We start from the raw sequence: 21,715 nt of genomic DNA, 5'->3' as shown, positions 1-21,715 counted from the left end.
CACCTCAGGAGGTCTCCCCTGAAAAAAGGCTACTAGCCTAGTGGGACTGACCTGGTCAAAAAAGGATGGATGGATTGATAAATAAATAAAATTACATAGATTCATAGGTAGGTATTAGGCTATCGGCCCTAGGGCCTATATAAGCCTAGTCAATTCCGAAACTTTTCATGACGTATTACTGCGTTATAAATCCCAATTTCAATATCTGTCTTTGAATTCTGTACTGGAATTAAAAATATTAAATGTTTTATAACATAATACACAATTTCTGAGTGGATTCATTTCAATTTTAATTCAACAAAACATGCTTGATGCTGACAAAAAGGACTATTTCCATGGTTTCTTAGCAGGTGGTCGATAATAATATCAAGTAACACTGAAATGCACAATATTTTTATATAGATATATGTTATATAAACATCAAAAACAGAAAACATAAAGGGGCATAACAAATTTATCCTCAAAAGACCATGTAGTGCTAATTCCAAGTCTTTCCGCCTCCCTCTTCCTCACTTGTTGCAGCTGAGCTGCGAGTGCCGTTGTGAGATCGTCCTCTTCTATCCCTTTACATATTACAATAACATTTAGCTTTGAAATACAAATTATATAAAAAGGGTTCATTTTTGTTGGGACAACTAAAGCATTACATTCAATATTTTATTGAACAGAAGTAGTATCCACAGAACTTCTATTCTTTACATGCAGCAAGTGACTAGGGCTCTGACAGCGATCCACAAGTGGTTAAACATCACAAAGACAGCATACGCCAGTCAAGCTTCAATGAAAAAGTAACAAAATGCTAGAAAAAAGGGTGAAATACTGCATTCAATACATATAACTTTATATCACCTTGTACACATACATTTATACAAAGAGTGGATAAACTTTATCGAATGATACATGCAGGCAAATAATCTCTTAAGAAAAAAAGGATCTGGGGGAAAAACGTAAGACTATAAATGAACCAAGATACACTATGTTAGAAAAGCTTACTGCTTCTCCTACCACATAATACAATCTATTAACACTCTGTGTTAATCTGAGGGAATTGCAAAAACGTCAGATACAATATATGTAAGATAAGCTTTCCATATCTAGATGTAAACAATTTAAATTACTCAATATATCATTATATAAACCAGTTTAGCTTTTGAAAAACTCATTTGAAAAAAGCAAAGTTAAAACGTATGTTTATGCAGAAAGCGCAATGCTGTCTCCACGTTGATAGACCACATCATCTGGCAATGGATTTACATTCGCAGACGACTGAGGAATGATTCAGAAGGCATCCAATAGCAAGCAAAGCTTGAATGACAAGCCACTGCAACTGTCCACACAGTGTCCATTTAGAACTGACTTGCACTGCTTGGATCACATTGTAGCAATCGTACAATGGAAGGATCGCTCTTGGCACCTTTGATAAATTCTTCAAGTGAGAGTTTGCCTGCAATAATGAAAATAGACATTAACTGCAGTTAGAATAGATGTTACACTTGGGCAATATTCTTAAGAGTTGCCTTCACTGATATATATACTGTTTCTTCCTTAACTCCAAAGTACTATAAATATAAATACTATCATTTAAAATTTCATACACTCTCGTACCTTGAAAGGGATTGCCGCCATTACCTAGAAATGAAATGTCATGTCTTTTATGAAAAAAAAAACACAAAAATACTTAAAGCCATTTCTTTAGTTAAAAAAAAATATCAGGAGTACCATTACAAAAATGACCAATTTATAACAGTATTAAGGCACACTGTATGTTAATAGCATCACTCCTTCAGAACATCTACTATGATTTGTTTCATAACTTGAAGTATTTTGAGCAACGGTGTTCAGTAACACATATTCTGTCCTGAACTACTGAAACAGGACAGCATTATACATGTACCTGTTCTGATTCAAATTAATGCAAGTATTGCATACATATTGGAAATGTTCTTTTATTTATTTTGAATTTGCTAACAGTAAAGCACTGATTACAAATGAACAACTTCAGGCTCACCTCAAGGAGATCAGAGATGTACATTTCAGAAAAAAATAAGACTGTAAATACATTACATAGGAGCCATGCTGTTTGTGGGACAGGAGGATGTAAGTAAAAAGATACTGGGTCATCGGTGAACATTTGATTTTCTCCAGAATCTTTCCTAGTTTGGGAACATAAACCTTGATCTGTAAGAAGTTTGAATGGGGTATGGTTGCTTAGGGATATGGTTTACTATAGCTACTTTCCAGATGTTTGGCACTGAAGTCTGTGTAAATACAGAATAAATATAGATACTGTAGAAAAAGTGTAAGGGAGTCCCCTAAAGTGACACTCGAACCAGGGATGTAGTCCATCAGAACCTGCTGGAGCATAAGTTCTTATTTGTTCAAGGTAAGGTTTTATGTTTTTAGTTTTGACATATTTACAATTAAAGGGTGGAATGTGTTAGATATTATGAATTTAAGGCTGAAATTAATTGTTGTAAATATGCTGAAAGAAAAAGCTTGCTTAAACGCAGAAACAGAGTTTAGTAAAATGTGATCAGCAACCATACTAAATGACTGTGGCTTAAAAAAATAAGGAACTTGCTTATGAGTGTATTACACACACACATCAAGAAAGCTGAACTCCTTACAGACATGACAAGAATGTAATCTGCTTTCACTGGACAACAGGACATGCTTTTCTAAGAAAGTTTAAAAATGTGCTTTTCTATCCACAAGGCGTTTTCTTGAAGACAGTTTACTTATCAGCATTTACAGAATCCACAAGGCATTTTCTTGAAGACAGTTTACTTATCAGCATTTGCACAAGAACAGATGTGTTAGCATTTGCGTCATTAAGGCAGTATCTTTCCAAAACCAAGAGGGTGTGTGTTTAACTAAAATATGTATAAAAAGTCTGTATTAAATCTAGTTATGTTAGAGGTATGGTAAGGACACAAGTCCTGAGGTAAATGGAATATCTCTCACATCATCTGTACTATATGAGAAGTAAAGTTGGAACAGTACTTTTAAGCTGCAACGTTTGTCCAGTTTGGTTTATTATAAAAGTTATTGGTTACTGCTCTTAAAGACAGGTGCTGCAACGTATATTCTCTCATCACTGTATATTCTGCAAGTTTCTGTATGCGACAGACTATGAATGCAAATATAACCAGACTTTGAATTTTAGCAGAATCCAGCCAGCAAGACTGAGTGTCTTAAGAAGACTTCAAATCCCACAGTAAGAGGCAAGAAGCAAGCAAGCAGTAAGCAGAGCCAAATATTTTTTTCAATAGCGACCCAGCTGAGTGTCTAGAGTACCATATATTTTTTCAATGGCGAGCCAGCCAGGAGTGTCTAGCACCATATAATTTTTCAATGGCAAGCTAGCCTGCATTTGAACCTAAAATCTGCGTTTGAACCTAATACCTGCATCTGAACCTACACTCTGCATTAAAACACAGGGGGAGTGATGGTAAGCCCTGCATAGGGTTACTTCAGTTAAATTGCAGTAACTAACATTTGTACGTATGTGTCAATTCTGAACAGAAGTATTCCAGTTTATGCAGCTTGCAGTAGTAAAGTTTTTTAGACGTCTACATCCGGAGTGAGACAGAAGTTCCAGTTGCAGTGCCATAATTTCACTAAAGAAAAGGGGATATCCACTAGCCCAACAGTCCACTGCCTGTTGTGCTTTCCAGCTTCTCAAGTGACTCTGAAAAATTTCTAGCCATCAGCAACAACAGCCTGATCACCTGTTTTCTTGCTAACTGGTAAGACTTTTTTCTGTGTCACATATTTAGTGTGGATGATGTTAAACAGTTTGTATATTCTTACATAGTTTGTATATTCTTAGACAGTTTGTATATTATTAGACAGTTTGTATATTATTAGACAGTATGGATAGTAAATTGCAATGTTGGTATACACAGCATATTAGTAAATGTAAAACCTTAGTAGGGCAGGTTGATAGTAAGGCATTATGCAAATGTATTACAATATTTAACTGGTATCTCAAAGAAAACCATGTGAAATATGACAAATGTTTATTGTGTGCTTCAACAAAAATTGCATTTTGTGTATTATGCCATAAAAAAGTATTGCATCATATTGCTAAAAAAATAGACTGTAAAGACAGATCTGTTCATGATAAAGAATTAACTAAGGCTAAAGTGTTTCCATTATATTCAGATGTTAAACAGTTATGTCCTGTCACCACATGTGAGTCAAATCAGTTACTGATAGAACCCTTAGTACATTTTGTTACAAAAAAATGTAGTAAACTTCTAAAAAAGAGACACAATGAGTTCAGGAAGTTTAGACAAGTTATACAAACATTTTTTTCAAAAGTGCATAGGAGTTTCAGATTCAGCAGAACAGGTTCCTGAGACATATCAGGCAGACCATGAGGAGACTCTTAAACAACAGTTACAAGATGAAGAAAATAGATTAGCTGAACTGACAGAGACTGACTTCCTACATACATTGGGAAAGAGTTGGAAACTACAGCTGATCTGTACAAAAGAAATATATTTTATAATATGTTTGTGTTTTGAAAATGGTTAAGCTTACATGGTAGGATGATAGGATCTGACAAATCATTCTCAAATGTTTAAAACTTCCATTCAATTAAAGCAATGTATTTATCAGTACTACAGTAAAGTAGAGCATATGACTGACATTCTCATAGCATAGTCAAAAGGTAAACAAAACAGTTCTTGTATATAAATTTAAATAAAAATAGTTAATAAGAGTAATGATTTAAAGTCACAAGACTGACATGCATGTATTTTCTTTTTATACAACACACAAGAATAACAGGCCGACAACAGCAAATATAAATAATGTAAATATATAAATGTGTTTGTTAAGCTAATATCTATTTATTTTTTTACATTTTTTTTATAATTATATAGTAACACCAAACAGTTAAAGTTCTGAATTTTAAAAATAAATTAAATCACAGATGGAATTAGTCAAACAGTCTTTGTAAAATTAAGTCAGAACAGTTAAATAACTAAATAAAAATACTGAAATCAAAAGTTAAAAAATATGTAAACAAATTGTAAAATAATGTTTAGTTTGCATAGTTATGCAAATCACAAATATAATATGAAGTGTTTTATAACAGCATTTTACTAACAGATGATTAAAGAATACATGCTAAAAAAGGTTAACTGAAATGTGAGCTCAGACCTTCCTAAACTGGATGAATAGTTACAGGAAATGTTGAAAAGATAAGAAACAAGACTGCTAGACAAGTGGCTTGAGTTTTTCTAAAAACTTATTATTTAAAACATAATTGTTAAAATGTTCACATGCAACACTATTTGGTAATTATAATAAAACATCACAATTGTGCATATATGTCCCTGATTTAAAAAAAAAAAAAAACCCTTAGTTACATCAAGTATAGCCAACAGATGGGTTACATACAGTTCAAATAAAGTATACAGTAGGGTACAAATAACTACTACAAGTAGAAATAGACAACAAAGGCAACAGAAAAGATAATAAAGCAAATGTATAACCAAAGTGTTGGGCTGACATATATTATAAAGCAGATAAACAGTAATGCAGTACTACAGGGGGAGGGGCACTTTATCAGTTTTACACACTGTGTGAGTAGTATGTGTTGCAAAAGGGTCTGAAATAAAGCAACAGAGCAGAAATAATGTATCGTTCCTTCTTAACAATACTCTTTCAGGGGGAGGGAAAAACAGGTATTAGTGTATTAGAAACTGGATTAAACTTTACAGAATAAGATATTTTACAAGTTAATAACTATCATAATGGTTATTATTGTATTGTTTAGTATTAAATTGTATTTACAACCTGTTAAACTGTAAAGCTATACAAAAGATGGTTTAAAAAAAAAGAGATGACTTAAAATTGATAACGGTTATACAAGAGAGAGTAAAGCTATGTAAAAAAATTGAGCAAGAATGGTCACTATTTTTTAATATGTTTTTGACAAAACAATGTTTGTATAAAAAAGAAAATAACAGGATGTATTGATTTGGTATCAATTCCACTAGATATTTCTAAAGAGACATAAACATTTTCCAAGATTTTGCTTAATATTAATGCTATTAAATTTGTAAGATTAGACTAAATTTACTTTATAGTCTTTGTATGTACAAATACAGAAGAATTCAGTACAAATTAAATTAATGTCTAGCAATGAATATGTGTGAAAAACCAGGTTTTAAAAAAATTGGGTTCAGGACAGCTGCTAGATTGAAATGCATGAATAGCAAACAGTCTGTGTAAATACATAATGTACAGAATATTTTGTAATAAGTTTAAAAGTAATTTGTCAAGTTGTAATATCACTGGTTTTACCCCAGTAAAATAATTGCTTTCAAATATTTATTATATAAGCCCAGTTCAGTACATTACCAATATGTTAATGGGCAGTTCAAGCACATGACCACAATGTTATAAATGCTTGCAGTAGCACATGGTTCTTGTCTCTTATAGTTAATTCAACAAGTTGCAAAGAGTTAATGAAACAGTTCTAAGTCATAAATTAAATTCTGTAATTGCAAAAGAATAAACTAATCAAGTTAAACTAAAGCAAACACAGCTCATAACTGATAAAATATTTTCACAGAATGGTCTGCAAAAGAAAAAGTTGTTAAATACATTCAGTTTGGTAGTAATACTTTAATATAATTGTATTAACTATGTAAAATTGCATTTTGATTTGTTGTAACAAAAGACTATATAATGTGATCAAAAAATACATATCAGTATAAAATGTTTTGAGTATGTTTAAAAACAGAGGGAATTGTTAGATATTATGAATTTAAGGCTGAAATTAATTGTTGTAAATATGCTGAAAGAAAAAGCTTGCTTAAACGCAGAAACAGAGTTTAGTAATATGTGATCAGCAACCATACTAAATGACTGTGGCTTAAAAAAATAAGGAACTTGCTTATGAGTGTATTACACACACACATCAAGAAAGCTGAACTTCTTACAGACATGACAAGAATGTAATCTGCTTTCACTGGACAACAGGACATGCTTTTCTAAGAAAGTTTAAAAATGTGCTTTTCTAATCCACAAGGCGTTTTCTTGAAGACAGTTTACTTATCAGCATTTACAGAATCCACAAGGCATTTTCTTGAAGACAGTTTACTTATCAGCATTTGCACAAGAACAGATGTGTTAGCATTTGCGTCATTAAGGCAGTATCTTTCCAAAACCAAGAGGGTGTGTGTTTAACTAAAATATGTATAAAAAGTCTGTATTAAATCTAGTTATGTTAGAGGTATGGTAAGGACAAAGTCCTGAGGTAAATGGTATATCTCTCACATCATCTGTACTATATGAGAAGTAAAGTTGGAACAGTACTTTTAAGCTGAAACGTTTGTCCAGTTTGGTTTATTATAAAAGTTATTGGTTACTGCTCTTAGGACAGGTGCTGCAAAGTATATTCTCTCATCACTGTATATTCTGCAAGTTTCTGTATGCGACAGACTGTGAATGCAAATATAACCAGACTTTGAATTTTAGCAGAATCCAGCCAGCAAGACTGAGTGTCTTAAGAAGACTTCAAATCCCACAGCAAGAGCAAGCAGTAAGAAGCAGTAAGAAGAGCTCAATATAATTTTTCAGAATGAAGAAAGGAGGTTGAGATAGACTGGGGGGCTTGCATCAGTGGTATGCGGTCTGGGCAGGTTGATAAACTCTAAGAGAAACTCAAATGGTGAGAATAGAGTAGTCATGTTTTGTGAACTTGAATTTTCCTTTGATTTAGTGGACTAACTTCCTTCCAGAATTGTTCAGGGAAGGTAATTAGGGAAATATTTTTGCTATGTGTTGTTTTATGTCTTCTTATAGCTTGTTTTGAGAGGTTTTTGAATTGAATGCATCTCTGTGTATTGGTGGTGGTTGGCTGGGCTATGTATGTCAGGCCTCATCTCAGAGGTTTAAGTGATTTGAGCTCATTACTTATCCATTTTTCCTTGTTCAATAAAATAAAATGCCATTTTTGAGTATATCAATGATAAGTTACTCTAACATAGCCACCGAATGTATGTTTAAGATGGATGACTGGATGGCTAGTCTGTTTTGCAAATGTGATTAATTTAAAAGGAATGTTTAAGGGGGGGGCATGTATAGAGAAGCTAACTGGGCAGCCATCCTTGATGTATCGTGAATAGATATTAATGTCAGACTAAGGAGGAGTTAACAGTAATGATCAATTCTAAGAAGATGGGGTTGTTGATTATGAGGTTAGCCTGGGTGAGATGAGGCAGCAGTCAGTTAAGATGCCTTTAATTTCACGTTAGATTATATGAAGCAGATTTAAACTGAAATAACCTAACAGAATGAGATTGGTTTTGCTACCTAGGTAGGTGACTACATTTTTGGATAATTTATTTATTTATACTTTGTTGACCAAGTTAGTCCCACTAGGCTAGCAATCTCTTTTCATGGGAGACCCAAAGTGGTATTTACACTTATTTTTATTTATTTCCATTTGTTGACTGGGAACAAACATGACTGTGCTAAAAGCCCATTTTCAGTGGAGGTCCAGGAAGGCCTGGGAAGAAAAGCTCTGTTTTTGAACTTTTCTGGAATACATGGATAAGGGACACAGACTACTGAGAGGTAAAGGGGATTCTTTTTGTGGTGAGAATTGTTATTAAAAGTCAATTTGGGAGAGTGTCTAAATGTGCATTAGCTTGGTTTATGAGCTGCTCATTTAGATGTGATTAATATAGAAGAATAATACTGCCCCTATTTCTTAGGCCAGGCTGAGCATCTAAGTAGTAGTTGTATTGTAGGAATGGGGACAAAGGGGTATAAAAGTGTGGGTTATCCTTTTTAATCCAGCATTTGATTATACCTAAAATATCAGGGCTGCATCATGAAAGTAGCATACTTACCTGATTTACATTGTTTTGGAGACTTTGTACATTGATTAGCAGGAATAAGTGTATGGAGGGACACAAGTCAGATTTGCTACTTCTTAGCAGTACTAGTATATCTGATGTGAATGTGTCTAGGGTTTTAGGTAATTTCATGGATCTATATTAAAATGTCAAAACTTTAATCGAATAACTAAAGATCGATCTTGTAATTTCGAAACTAAAAATGTTGAACAGCCAATTTAACCCAGGGAAACACTTCCCTTGGCCGTTATGTGGATTATGACCTTTTCTCCAATTTGGAGTGATCTCGGAGTTGGTATATTTAGTTGGGGGGGGGTGTGGGGGGGCACAGCCCCCCCACCTGAATTGGGATTTAAAGTTTTTTTTTTTCATGCGGCCAAGGAATGTGTTTCCCTAGGTTAAATCGGCTGTTTGACATTTTCAGGTTTCGATATTACAAGCTCGATCTTTAGTTATTCGATTAACTAAAGTTTTGATCTTGTAATATAGACACAATTTCATTGGGTTTTTGTGAAATGAGAAAGGTGAGTAGAGGTGAAAAGGAGTTTTCTGTGAAGTAACTGAATATTAGAGGAGTATGTAGAACTAAAGGAGGAATAGGCTTGGTTGAGAATATGACTGATAAGTAGGTCAGGTTGTTTGTGTGTGTGTGTGTGTGTGTGTGTGTGTGTGTGTGTGTGTGTGTGTGTGTGTGTGTGTCTTGGACAGAAAGTACTAGTGGTGTGTGGTTTAGTATGTCATGAGTAACAGTGTAGTAGGTATTGCTCTGGAGAGGTTCACTGTAGCTGTGTGATCACTGCTTTGTATGGTAATACTGGGAGTAATGTAAAGTTGGAGTAGATTTTGTGGAAGTGGTGAGGTAACTGAAATATTGGGATTTTTCCTTCCCCAGGAGCGTGTATTTCAGGTTTGGATTTAGTAGTGGTAGTATTTAAAAAGATTTGGAGCATATAGAAGTTGGTTTAGCTATATGGTAGTATGGAACTGGGGCTATGTTTATATCGTTTTGTCAGTGAGCTGTGCAGTATAGACAGTTGTGGAGTCTACACCTTTAAGAGTGAAGTGGTAGATCATCAGAGAGTATAAATGCAATGATTGGGGGGAGGAGCAGGGAACTGGGAGTCGGAGGAGAGAGAAGTGTGGGAGACCTCCTTTGGTACTACTAGTCAATATGTTTGGCATGCTTAAAACTCACTGGCCCTCTGAAATAATACTTGCTAGATATTTCAGCTTAAATGTCTCTCATACAATGAACTCTACATTGCACACCTGCCACATTGTCTCGGAGAGCAGTCACTGTATACTTGCACTATAGTCAGGTACACAACAGGGCAAGGAGCAACAAAACTATAAAAAATAAATAAATAAATAAATAAAAATGTAACAGTATAGTTTACTTTTTCTACTTGTGCACTAAAACTTCCTTCACTACACAGCTCCTTAGTCTCCCAAACATCAAATTCTATAAAGTACAGAGTCATGATATTAGGTTCATATGCACATATGAGTTAGTCGTAGTTACTCAACTACACTATGTCTTTTAAATGCAAGTATATTTGTATGAGCCAATCTAGCACTCCCTGCGTACTTTTAGATTTACCTGACATATACTATTTCATAACATTATGTGACTACACCAAGGATCACTGACATGTGCAATGTTGCTGCAGTACAAATGCCAAACTGACATCAATTGTAAAATCAAATAATATAAAACCACAACCATTTTCCACAAATATTTTGAAAGCAGTATTACATCTTTTCAATAGCAACAGCCACCGGAGAATGCATCATTTGGCAAATTACAGTAAATATGCAACATTAGGCATTTCAAGTAGATGCTACACATTTTACCAGACCGATAATACTGCCATGCACTTTTCAGGATAATTTGTGCATACCTTTAAGACTACAGTATGCAAATACTAATTGTATGAAAAACTCCTTGCTACATGACTTGGAAGACAGGTTTGACTTAAGCATTTCAGCAAGATTTAGCCAATTATGGATGTTGTATACCTAATCATATGTTCTTTTAGAGTCATTTGAAGAACACTCTACTTTGAAGGATCTTAGTTCATGTACTATTTTCATTTACTTAGTCAACAGAATATTTTATTAGTAGACTGGTGACCCCCCCCCCAACATATTAAAGCATGCTGTCACATGAAAAGATTGCAGACTGAGCTTGTTCATATGGCATCAGCTATAGACAAGGCAAGTACCTGAAAAAGTCAATACCCCCCCATATTCATACACACATTAAAACAGGCTTTCCAAAGTACAAGTACTATGGTTTGATTATGTTGATATGTCTACAGACAATAACCTGAAGGAGGTCAGTAAGCCCCACACATACATGCATGTTAAGGCTCAACAAAGTGTAATGTCTGTGGCCTTATGTCCATATTCCTACAAACAGAGACATGAAGAAGTCCAATAAGCCCCCCTCCAACACACACATGTTAAGACAGTCTAAGTACAAGTAATGTGGCTTGTTTGTGTTCATATGCTTACAAACAGTGACATGGAGGCCAATAAGCCTACCAAGCACACTCCCATTAAAAAATGTTATTTAGTATAAGGACTGTTGCCACAGCAGCCTGTTTATATGCCTTCAACTATTGATAATACACTGACTTAAAGGAGGGCAGCAAGCCAGCCTCATAATACAGTGACTTGAAGGAGGGCGGTAAGCCACCCTCCTCATACAAAAATTAAAGCAGGTTATCTAGGGCAAGCACTGTGGCCTGACCCTGTTTTTACAGTATCAGCCGACTACAGACAGTACATGATGGAGAGTACTAAACCATCAAAAATAAACTCTGCCCCCAAACATAGTCGCACACAAGTTAAGACAGGTTATCGAGCACAATGACTGAGGTCTAGATATGTTTGCATGGCATCAATTGCCAAGAAACTCTGACCTGAAAGTGGTTAGCAAGTCACCTGAAACAATGTCTGCTCCTTACAAATGAAGACAAGTTGTCAAATACAATAGTTTCACGCAGACCTAGTTGGCACTGCCCCATCCATTTACTGACAAGTCAGCTAGCGGGGGCACCAAATGGATTAAAAAATTTTCAAATCTGAGATGCGCAGAGGCAAATTTTTTCTCAAAGGTCATGTGCACATGTTAACACCAACCATAGGCATACAAACCATTATTAGTCGCACACCACTTTATAACAACTGTACAGGCTAACCAATAGATTTTTTTTAATGAATGGCACATATGTTCACCTGTAAACCATTCTGTTCTACCCATGCAGAGACTGACAGTGGGTACAAATTTCACAGCCACTATCAGCTCTGTGTACAGGCAGACAGTTCATAGAAAAAAAAAACAAACAGTACACCTTACCAAAATATACTGTAAAACCACCAAATCCCAAAGCTGTCAAAGCACAAACAGCCTAGACAGAGTCACAGTTTCTAAGATGTGACTTAACTCATGCATTTATAAGTACCAATTTAATGTCCCCTAATTTTACTTTATTTTATTTAGACATTTGTTTTTATTCATTCATTATTTATATAAATTTGTTTCCTGGGGTAGTACACTGACCTCAACTGACTAATTCCAGGAACAGTTTAGGTGAATACAATTACAGTGCTGTACACAACTAATTAAGGGTAATCAACACCAGAGTTATAGCTACTTCTCCTAGCACCTACTGCCAGTCCCTGAAACAGGCCACCTTCCCCCTCAGCTCTTCAAGTGAAAAAAAGACTTTGGCAGTTTTGTACCAAAAAAAAAAAACACAGTAGAAATAACTTTTAAGCCAAAAACACACCAAATCCACAGAAGAATCAGTCAGAACCAGACGGAAAAAAATATATATATCACGTTGAGTGAAATACAGCCCTTCGGCTTGCAAACCACACGATTCCAAAAGTTGAAATATGTCCACCTTATTGACAGTTAAAACCAGCCTGTACGGCTCAAAAAACAAAAAAATAATGCAAGTTGAGTGCGCTTTCCCTTTGTTCAAATACAAAGCTTCATCAGAACTAAAACCCTCACATGACCCACTTAAATATAACATTTCTAATCAATTAAGCTATCAGATCAATTAAATAATTGTTTGCAGCTGTGATAATATAAGTAATATTAAAAGTCACAGTACCTACAATCTAACTATAAAAATGTCATGTGTATTCACCTAACACAGTTAAAAATGTTCATTACCAAATACAAGTGTATAAATATGTTACCATCGGTACAATATGTCAGATTTAAAACTTTCCATCTATATGAATGCATTCAAAAATGTATTGCCAATAAATAGATATATTTTAAAAGAAATATATTACAGTACAGAGAAGAAACACTAAACATATCTAATATTAAATGTATAAAAATGACATTTTTTACACAATTAATTCTGAGAAAAAATAGTGTAAATAATGTTATTATGCTCCTATACCATAAAAACTGTAAGTTGTCATACATATATTTCAGTAATAAAAATATATATGTATATGTATAATGTGCAAAGAAATAATGTTTAAAAACATATACAAATATATAAATGTACCCAAATAAAATCGAATGAACTAGTCATTTTCTGTTTCACAACTTAGCTTGTCTTAATTTCAGGACAATATTAATACTAATATTATCGTTAAGGCCTGGGGGGGGGTCTACTGGCATCCATTCTAAGCTGCCAAAACAACTCACGAAACTCCACTCTAGATTCCCAGTTACACCCCCTTGGGTCAATCTTGACTTGTTCTATTACTGCAAACTTAATATTCATGTTGCAACACATTAAAGAATGTTTATAAAGAGCATTAGATTCTTTTTGTTTGCCAATTTCATAGATATGTTCATATATTCTTCTCGTCAAAGTACGTGTTGATTTCCCTATGTAAAAACTATTACAATTTATACAAATACCAATATAAATAATTCCTTTTGTGCCACAATTAAAATACCCTGGTGCACTAAATTTCATCCTTCTGGAAGACCCCACCAGTGGAAACTAAATACCAATAAGTCCCTTGTAAGGAAAGGAGAACAAGGAAGAAAGGTAACAAAAGGAGAAAGAGAATAAAGGTGAAGGAGGGAGGGAAATGAGGACTGCAACAGTGAATACACTTGAATCATCTACATTTATGGTAAGAGTATACAACTGTACTATGTTCTTCGTGTTTCACTGCTACAGTCAGCACATTTGGGTAGATTCCCAAAGCTGAGGAAATGGGTGGAGGCAGTCAAGGAAGCTAGGGGCTGGCTAGGATGCCCTGCAATACTGTAGAGACAAACCCTGCCCTGGATTTGGAGAAGAGAGGTAGGTGGTAATGTTTGGTAAAAGTGTGAACAGATGTCCAGGTGGCAGCCTCTAGGATAACCCTGGTGGGGACTCCTCTGAGGAAAAGCTGCAGAGGTGCAGGCTGCTCTGGTGGAGTGTGTCCTGACCCCTTGGGAGAGGCTTTCCATGCTATTTGTAGCAGAACTGGATGCAGTGTGCTATCCATTTAAAAATGGTTTGCTTGGAGATGGCTTTGCCTTCTGCCCCTGTAGCAAAGCTAACCAGCAACTGGTCAAACTTTCTGAAGGATTTAGTCCTATCCAGATAGAATCTGAGTTGTCTGTGCAGATCTAGAGAGTGACAAATCCTTTCCCCCTTTTTCTGGGGATTAGGAAAGAAGGTGGGCAAATGAATGGATTGGTTGAGAGCCACACTGGACACCACCTTGACCATGAAGGATGGGTTAATTCTGAGGGATACCTCGTCTGCATGGAAGATGATGAAGGGTTCCACAGCCATGAGTGCTTGCAGCTCAGAGACTCTTCTGGCTGAAGTGATGGCCAGAAGGAATGCTGTCTTCCAAGAGAGAAATTTTAACTGTGCAGAAGAAGCTGGTTTGAAAGGGGACAGGGTGAGCTTTTCCAAGACAAAGTTAAGGTCTCAAGCTGGTGTTGGTGCCCTTCTGGGGGGCCTCAAGTTGCTAGCCCCTCTGAGGAACTGTTTGATCAAAGAGTGTGAGAAAAGCGGCTGGTCCATGACAAAATGAGCAGAAATAGCAGAGGCATGAATTTTTACAGAGGACAAAGACATGCCACTGTGGAGTAGTTCAGCTAAGTAATCCAGGATGAGAGGGATGGAGGGAATTTCTGGTGCTAGGATATCTGGCCTCAAGGATAACATCCAGAACCTGTTTACTGAGGATGGCAGATTGGTTCATGGTTAGGGAATAAGCCAAACTGAGTGTCTGCAATTGGGGATGCATGCATTTCCCTTCCCTCTAGGTCAGGAGGTTTGGAATCTGAGGAAGATGCCATGGAGGCAGCAGGGACAGGCTGCGCAGCAAGGGGTACCAGTGTTGTCAGGGCCAGTCTGGAGCTATTAGAATGGACCTTGGTTTTTCTTCCCTTATTTTGAGCAGTACCCAGGGGGTGACAGGTAGGGGAGGAAAGTACAGTTGTGTACACTTACCATAAATGTAGATGTTCAAGTATATTCACTGTTGTAGTCATCACATTTGGGTTATCTGCTTGCACTCATCCGGCCTGATTATCAAAGTCTTGGGTCCTGCGTCGGTTGCTATCTCATCTTCCATGACGTCAGGTAGTCAGGGGTATAAAGCATGCAGCCGACGCCATTACATCAGTTTTTCTTGCCCCAGATATCAGGTGCCCCCATAATGGGAACAAAAAAGCAAATACACCAAAAAGCTTTAAGCATAGTAAACAAGAATAGAGGTATAGTCAATAGAAGTCAGGCGGCTGGAGGGAGGGTAACCACGACTGCAACAGTGAATACACTCGAACATCTACATTTATGGTAAGTGTACACAAAGTACAGTTGTGTACCTACCATAAATGTAGATGTTCGAGTGTATTCACTGTTGCAGTCATTACTCTTGGGTTATCCTGCTGGCAGGCTACCCTCAGTAGGCCAGAATTCCAAAGTCTAGGTCCAGCGTCGGTTGCTGTCACCTCTTCCCTGATGTCAGTGCGTCAGGGTTATAAAAGAAGCAGCCAACGCCATTTTATTCAGTTTTTCTTGCCCCAGATGTCAGGTGCCCCCAAATTGGTAGGCTGAAAAAATATGCCAATAAAAATGCATACACAAAAATAACATTTCCTTCATCTACAAGCAAATACACCACATAGGTTGTATAGGATAGAGAAGTGCAGATAAATCCCAGCAAAGAAAAGGGGGATGGTGGGTGGGTAACCTGGACTGCAACAGTGAATACACTCGAACATCTACATTTATGGTAGGTACACAACTGTACTATGTTCGTGTTTCACTGTTGCAGTCATTACTCTTGGGTTGAATCCCAAAGCTGAGGATGGGTGGCTGGGCTAAATAGGATTAGGAGAGGCTATGTGGCCCTGCAGAACTGCAGTGGCAAAGCCTGCTCTGGACTTAGAGTAAAGATTTAAGTAGTAGTGCTTTGTGAAAGTGTGCACTGAACTCCAAGTTGCAGCCTCTAAGATATCTTTGTTTGGTACTCCTCTGAGGAAGGCTGCTGAAGTGGCTGCTGCCCTGGTGGAATGAGGCCTAATGCCCTTAGGCACTGATTTGCCACCCTGAAAATAGCAGAAATGGATGCAATGGCCTATCCATTTAGAAATAGTCTGTTTTGAGATAGCCTTTCCTTGTGATCCTGCAGCATATGACACTAAAAGTTGCTCAGTCTTTCTGAAAGCTTTAGTTCTGTCCAAGTAGAAGCGTAACTGCCTGTGTATGTCCAAAGAATGCAGCATTTTTTCACCCTTGTTCTGTGGATTTGGATAAAAGGTAGGCAAGTGAATGGTCTGGTTGAGGGCCACACTGGACACAACCTTAGGCATAAATGTTGGGTTTGTCCTCAGAGAAACCCTGTCTGGATGAAAAATGATAAAAGGTTCCACAGCCATGAGTGCTTGTAACTCCGAGACTCGTCTTGCAAAGGTTATTGCTAGGAGCAGCGCTGTTTTCCAGGATAAGAATTATATATCCGCTGTTGATGCTGGCTCGAAAGGAGGCAGTGTGAGTTTTTCCAAAACATAATTGAGGTCCCAGGCCGGAATTGGTGCTCTCCTTGGAGGCCTAATGTTTTTGGCCCCTCTGAGGTACTGCCTTATTAAAGGATGAGAAAAGATAGGTGGTTCCATAGTGTAATGGACTGAAATGGCAGAGGCATGAATTTGAATTGATGAGAAAGAAAGGCCTTTGTTCAGCATCTCAGTTAGGTATTGTAAAATCTGAGGGATATTTGGTACACACGTGTCAATGCCTTGTTCCTGGTTCCAAGCACAGAATCTCTTCCATTTTTCTGCATAAGATTTTCAGGTACTGGGCCTCCTGGCCTCCAAGATAACATCCATAACAGCTTTTGAAAGAGAAGTGTTCTGAATGGCTACATTATCTGCCATGCTGCCAGATTTAAGGTCCTGAGTTGGCTGTGCAGGATTGTTTTGTTGGGTCAGCAAGTGAGAAGCTTGAGGCAATATCCATGCTGGACCTTGAGACAAGCTCTTTAGGATTGGGTACCAGTGCTGGCGTGGCCAGTCTGGTGCAATCAGTATCATTTTTGGCTTCTCTTGTCTGACCTTTAGGAGTACCCTGGGAAGGAGAGGCAGTGGAGGAAAGGCATATACTGTTAGATTTTCCAGCTGAAGGATAGGGCGTCCACTTTCCATGCTTGCTTGTGATAAATCCTTGTGCAAAATCTCTGCAATTGGCAGTTGTGAGGGGAGGCAAATAGATCTATGTCTGGGCATCCCCATTTCCTTGTTATGCTGAAGACTTGTGGATCCAGTTTCCATTCGTGGGGATCCATGAGGTTTCTGCTTAGTTCGTCTGCCAGAGTATTTGTTTTTCCTGGCAGGAACTGTGCCTGCAGGTGAACTTAAAAAGTCAATGTTGTGTCCCATAAGGTCATTGTTTGTCTGCAGAAGGGGTAGGAATGTGTACCTCCCTGCTTGTTTATGTACCACATGACCGTAGTATTGTCTGTCTATCAGTAGCTGTCCTGGATGAAGCAGGTCCTTGAAAGCTGTCAGGGCATTTTGAACAGCTAGCATCTCTTTTTGATTGATGTGAAGATGCATCTGGTTGGCCATGTGCCCTGAATACATTTTCCTGCCATATGGGCCCCCCAGGCATAATCTGATGCATCTGTTGTCTGTGTCTGGCTGTTAAACTGAATGGCAGACCCTTGTTGTGGTGACAGGCCTCTGCCCACCATCAAAACTCCTGTTGCAGGCAGGGAATGAGAGTGATTACTGTCTGCAGGCTGTGGCAATGCTGAGTCCAAACACTTTTTAGATACCACTGTAGTTTCCTCATATGCAGTCTGGCATATGGAATTAGTAGAATGCAGGATGCCATGAAACCCAAGGCCTGCAGGATTTTCCTTGCAGATAAGTGGGTTTTTGTTGCCAATTTCTTGAAGTAAGAAGTCAGTTGCTTTTGTTTGTCTGGCATGAGATAAGCCATCTGGGCAGTAGTATTTAAGCTTGCACCCAGGAATATTATCTTTTGAGAGGGCACTAGTTTTGATTTATTTTCGTTTACTGTGTACCCTAGGCCAATTAGTAATCTTTTTACAAATGCCAGATGCTTTAGAAGAATGTCTGTTCTCTGCTTGAATTAGGCATTCGTCCAAGTAGGGATATATTTGAATTCCTCTGTCTGCAAAATGCAATTACTGGTGCCAGGCATTTTGTGAAGACCCTGGGTGCAGTAGAGAAGCCAAAGGGCAGTGCAGAGAATTGGTAGTGCATTGAGCCAGCTATGAATCTGAGGTATCTTCTGCAAGATTGTCTGATTGCTACATGCAGGTATACCTCTTTAAGGTCCAAAGTTACGAGCCAAGCCTTCTTGCCCAGCATGGGCAGTAGCTGCTGTAGAGTCAACATCTTGAATTTTGGAACTTCCAGAAACGTATTTAGTATAGACAGGTCCAGTATTGGTCTCCAGGTTTTTGTCTTTTCTGGGCACTAGGAAAAGTCTGGAGCAAAATCCTTGCCCCTGCTCTTGCTGTGGTACTTGCTGAATGGCCCTCATGTCCATGAGGGCTGTAATTTGTTTTTGTGCCTCTGCCCATTGATTGTGTGGCAGGTCTGGCATACCTTTTGACCTTGGTCGGGTGTGAAAATGGAACCTGTAGCCTTGGGACACTATGTTCAGGACCCATTTGTTTTGGGTAACCATTGGCCAATTTGATGAAAAAAGTGCTAGTTTTCCCCCTAAGGAGGCTGCCAAAGGAAAAGTGCTTGGATCTGGCAGGGGGAAGTCATTGGGACTGTTTCCTGTAAGGTTGTGATTTGTCTTCTCCGCTTTTGGAGGTAGGAGCACTCCATTGTTTAGGCCTGTATGAGCCTTGGGGCTGAGATCTGCCTCTGGAACACCTATATCTGTCTCTTTGTGGTCTGTCTGACACTGGAAAGGACCAATTTTTAGAAGGCCAGTTCCTGCTAAACCTGGGTGGCTGTACCTGTAAGAAAACCATGACTGTCTGCATGGATTTTGCATTATCCTCCATTTTTTTCAACACCTCTTCTGCTTTAGTGCCAAACAAAGTATCATGCTGTAATGATGCATCTAATCATTTTGCTTTAACATGATCAGGCAGATTCTGTTCCTTTAACCAAGCATGCCTTCTAATAACAGAACCTGTAACAGCGGCCCTGCAAGAGGCCTCCAGTGAATCATAACCACATTGTAAAGTATGCTTTCCCACTTGTTCAGATGCATGCAATAAATCCTGCATTTCCTTGTTCTCTGAACATTCAGTACTTGTCAACAATTTCTGTTTAAGCAGTGACATTAAATATTGCTGATATTTAAGCATATGAAACTGACAATTTAAAGCCATACAGCCAGGGTAGCAGAAGTGTAGACTCCCCCCCCCCCCATCTGTCTAGAGCCCTAGAATCCCTATCAGAGGGGACAGGGTATTTTGCAGTGGAAGCTTTAACCCCTTTGGGACCCTGAGATATAGTTTCTGGGTCAGCAGCGGGGTCTTTTATATAGGAATTTATGAGAATCTGGGACCCTGCAGTATCTGTCTGGCTTAGCAGGTGCAGGGGGTAAAGAATCAAGGGACAGTCCAGACTCTGAAAATACATCATCTACAATGTCTAGAATAGGTGAAATATATCAAGGGGTCTGTGCTGAGGAAGTAGCAGAAAGTCTCTGAGCCTTTTCTTAGATTCAGAATAATCCTGGCTCACCCAGTGAAAATGCTCCCTCATGGTATGCAGGGTTTCCCCAAAAGAATAATCCTCAGGAGGAGAGGCTGAAGGAATGGATTCTTCAGCATCAGAAACCTCATAGGGAAGCATGAAATAATCCTGTTCAGAAGAGGAATCAGAGGAAATAGAAACCTGATCAGAAGAATCATACTCTGTCTCTTGCCTAGGCCTCTTATCAGGAGGGGGATGGGAGCCCCTGATCAAGGTAATTAGGTCTTCGGCCATTTTGAGCATCTGTTTTTTAGGCATGGAAGTCTGAGTGGGAGAATGCTGTACTTGTTTCTTTGTCTTTCTTTGTCTTTAGAGCTGCTTTAGTCTTTGAAGTTGAAGATGGCTTAATATGTAGTTGTGTAGGTCTGAAGAAACCCTCAGAAGCCGATGCCTGCTCAGCGGCTCCAGACCCATCTGAGAGAATGATTTCCGAGTGTCCAATACCTTGAGTATCCAGAGGCCCAGTCAGCTCCACATGGGAGTCGGAAGTGGCCTGTGGCTCTGAGGTAGCAGACATCAGGGGCTGTGAAAGCGCCTCACTGAGAAAGTACAGTTTTGTACCTACCATAAATGTAGATGTCCGAGAGGAATGCATCTGCAGTCTTTACAAATGGGTTGTCCTGTCGTCAGGCAGCCCTTCGGTCGGCCGGATTCCAAAGTCTGGGTCTGGCTTCGGCTGGTGTCGCACTTCACCCGACGTCATTGCGGCAGTTATTCGGGTATAAAGGCATCAGCCGACGCCATTTTCCTCAGTGTTTCTTGCCCCAGATGCCAGGTGCCCTCTTGGATGGCTAAATTTGGATAAATGCCAAAGTTTCCAAATAGTAGAGAGCAAACACATAAAATAAGCATGTATGTACATATATACAAACAAATACACCATAATAGATCCCCCCAAGCTAGCTGTAGATTGGCAAATACCCTAGGAGTACCTCAGAGGGGAAGGAGGGTGGGTAATCCTGACTGCAGATGCATTCCTCTCGGACATCTACATTTATGGTAGGTACAAAACTGTATTATGTCCTTCAAGGATGCATCTGCAGTCTTTACAAATGGGTAGAATACCATAGCTAAACTAGGGGAGGAGGAAATGAGAAGAAATTATGGTGTAGTTAGGATCCCTTGCAAAACAGCAGTGGCAAAACCAGCCCGGGATCTAGAGGTAAGTTATAATGCTTGGCAAATGTATGCACGGAGGTCCAAGTAGCAGCCTCTATAATGTCCTTGGTAGCCACTCCTCGTAAGAAAGCTGTGGTAGTGGCTGTAGCCCTTGTGGAGTGAGGCCTGATGTTCTCTGGAGTTTTCTTTCCATGGTAGGAGTAACAAAATCTAATGCAATTTCCTATCCATTTGGAGATTGTCTGTTTAGAAATTGGTTTTCCTTCCTTTCCTGTTGCATATGCTACCAGAAGCTGGTCAGTTTTTCTATCGTTTTTTTGTTCTGTCCAGGTAGTAGCGTAATTGCCTGTGTACATCCAAGGTATGTAAGAGCCTTTCCCCCCTGTTCTGTGGGTTGGGGAAGAATGTAGGAAGGTGGATAGCCTGATTTAAAGAGACTCTGGATACCACCTTAGGCATAAATGTAGGATTTGTTCTCATGGACACTCTATCTTGATGGAAGATCAGGAAGGGTTGC

The 21,715-nt window shown here is 38.3% G+C and overlaps 1 protein-coding gene across 3 annotated transcripts in view; it reads right to left on the bottom strand.

Moving 5' to 3' along the window:
* Window positions 1-273: 273 nt before the first annotated feature.
* HPCAL1 (hippocalcin like 1) overlaps window positions 274-21,715 on the bottom strand; it is a 1,334,575-nt gene continuing 1,313,133 nt past the window's right edge. For all 3 annotated transcript variants that reach the window (XM_044079320.1, XM_044079314.1, XM_044079327.1), the window contains one exon: window positions 274-1,444. In XM_044079320.1, coding sequence (XP_043935255.1) covers window positions 1,347-1,444 — 98 coding nt within the window. In that variant the 3' untranslated portion in view covers window positions 274-1,346. The remainder of the gene's footprint in view (window positions 1,445-21,715) is intronic.

This window comes from Protopterus annectens, chromosome 1.part1, assembly GCF_019279795.1.
Source record: "Protopterus annectens isolate FY-2018-M chromosome 1.part1, PAN1.0, whole genome shotgun sequence".
Lineage (NCBI taxonomy): Eukaryota > Metazoa > Chordata > Ceratodontiformes > Protopteridae > Protopterus > Protopterus annectens.
This window is presented reverse-complemented; position numbering and strand designations above follow the sequence as displayed.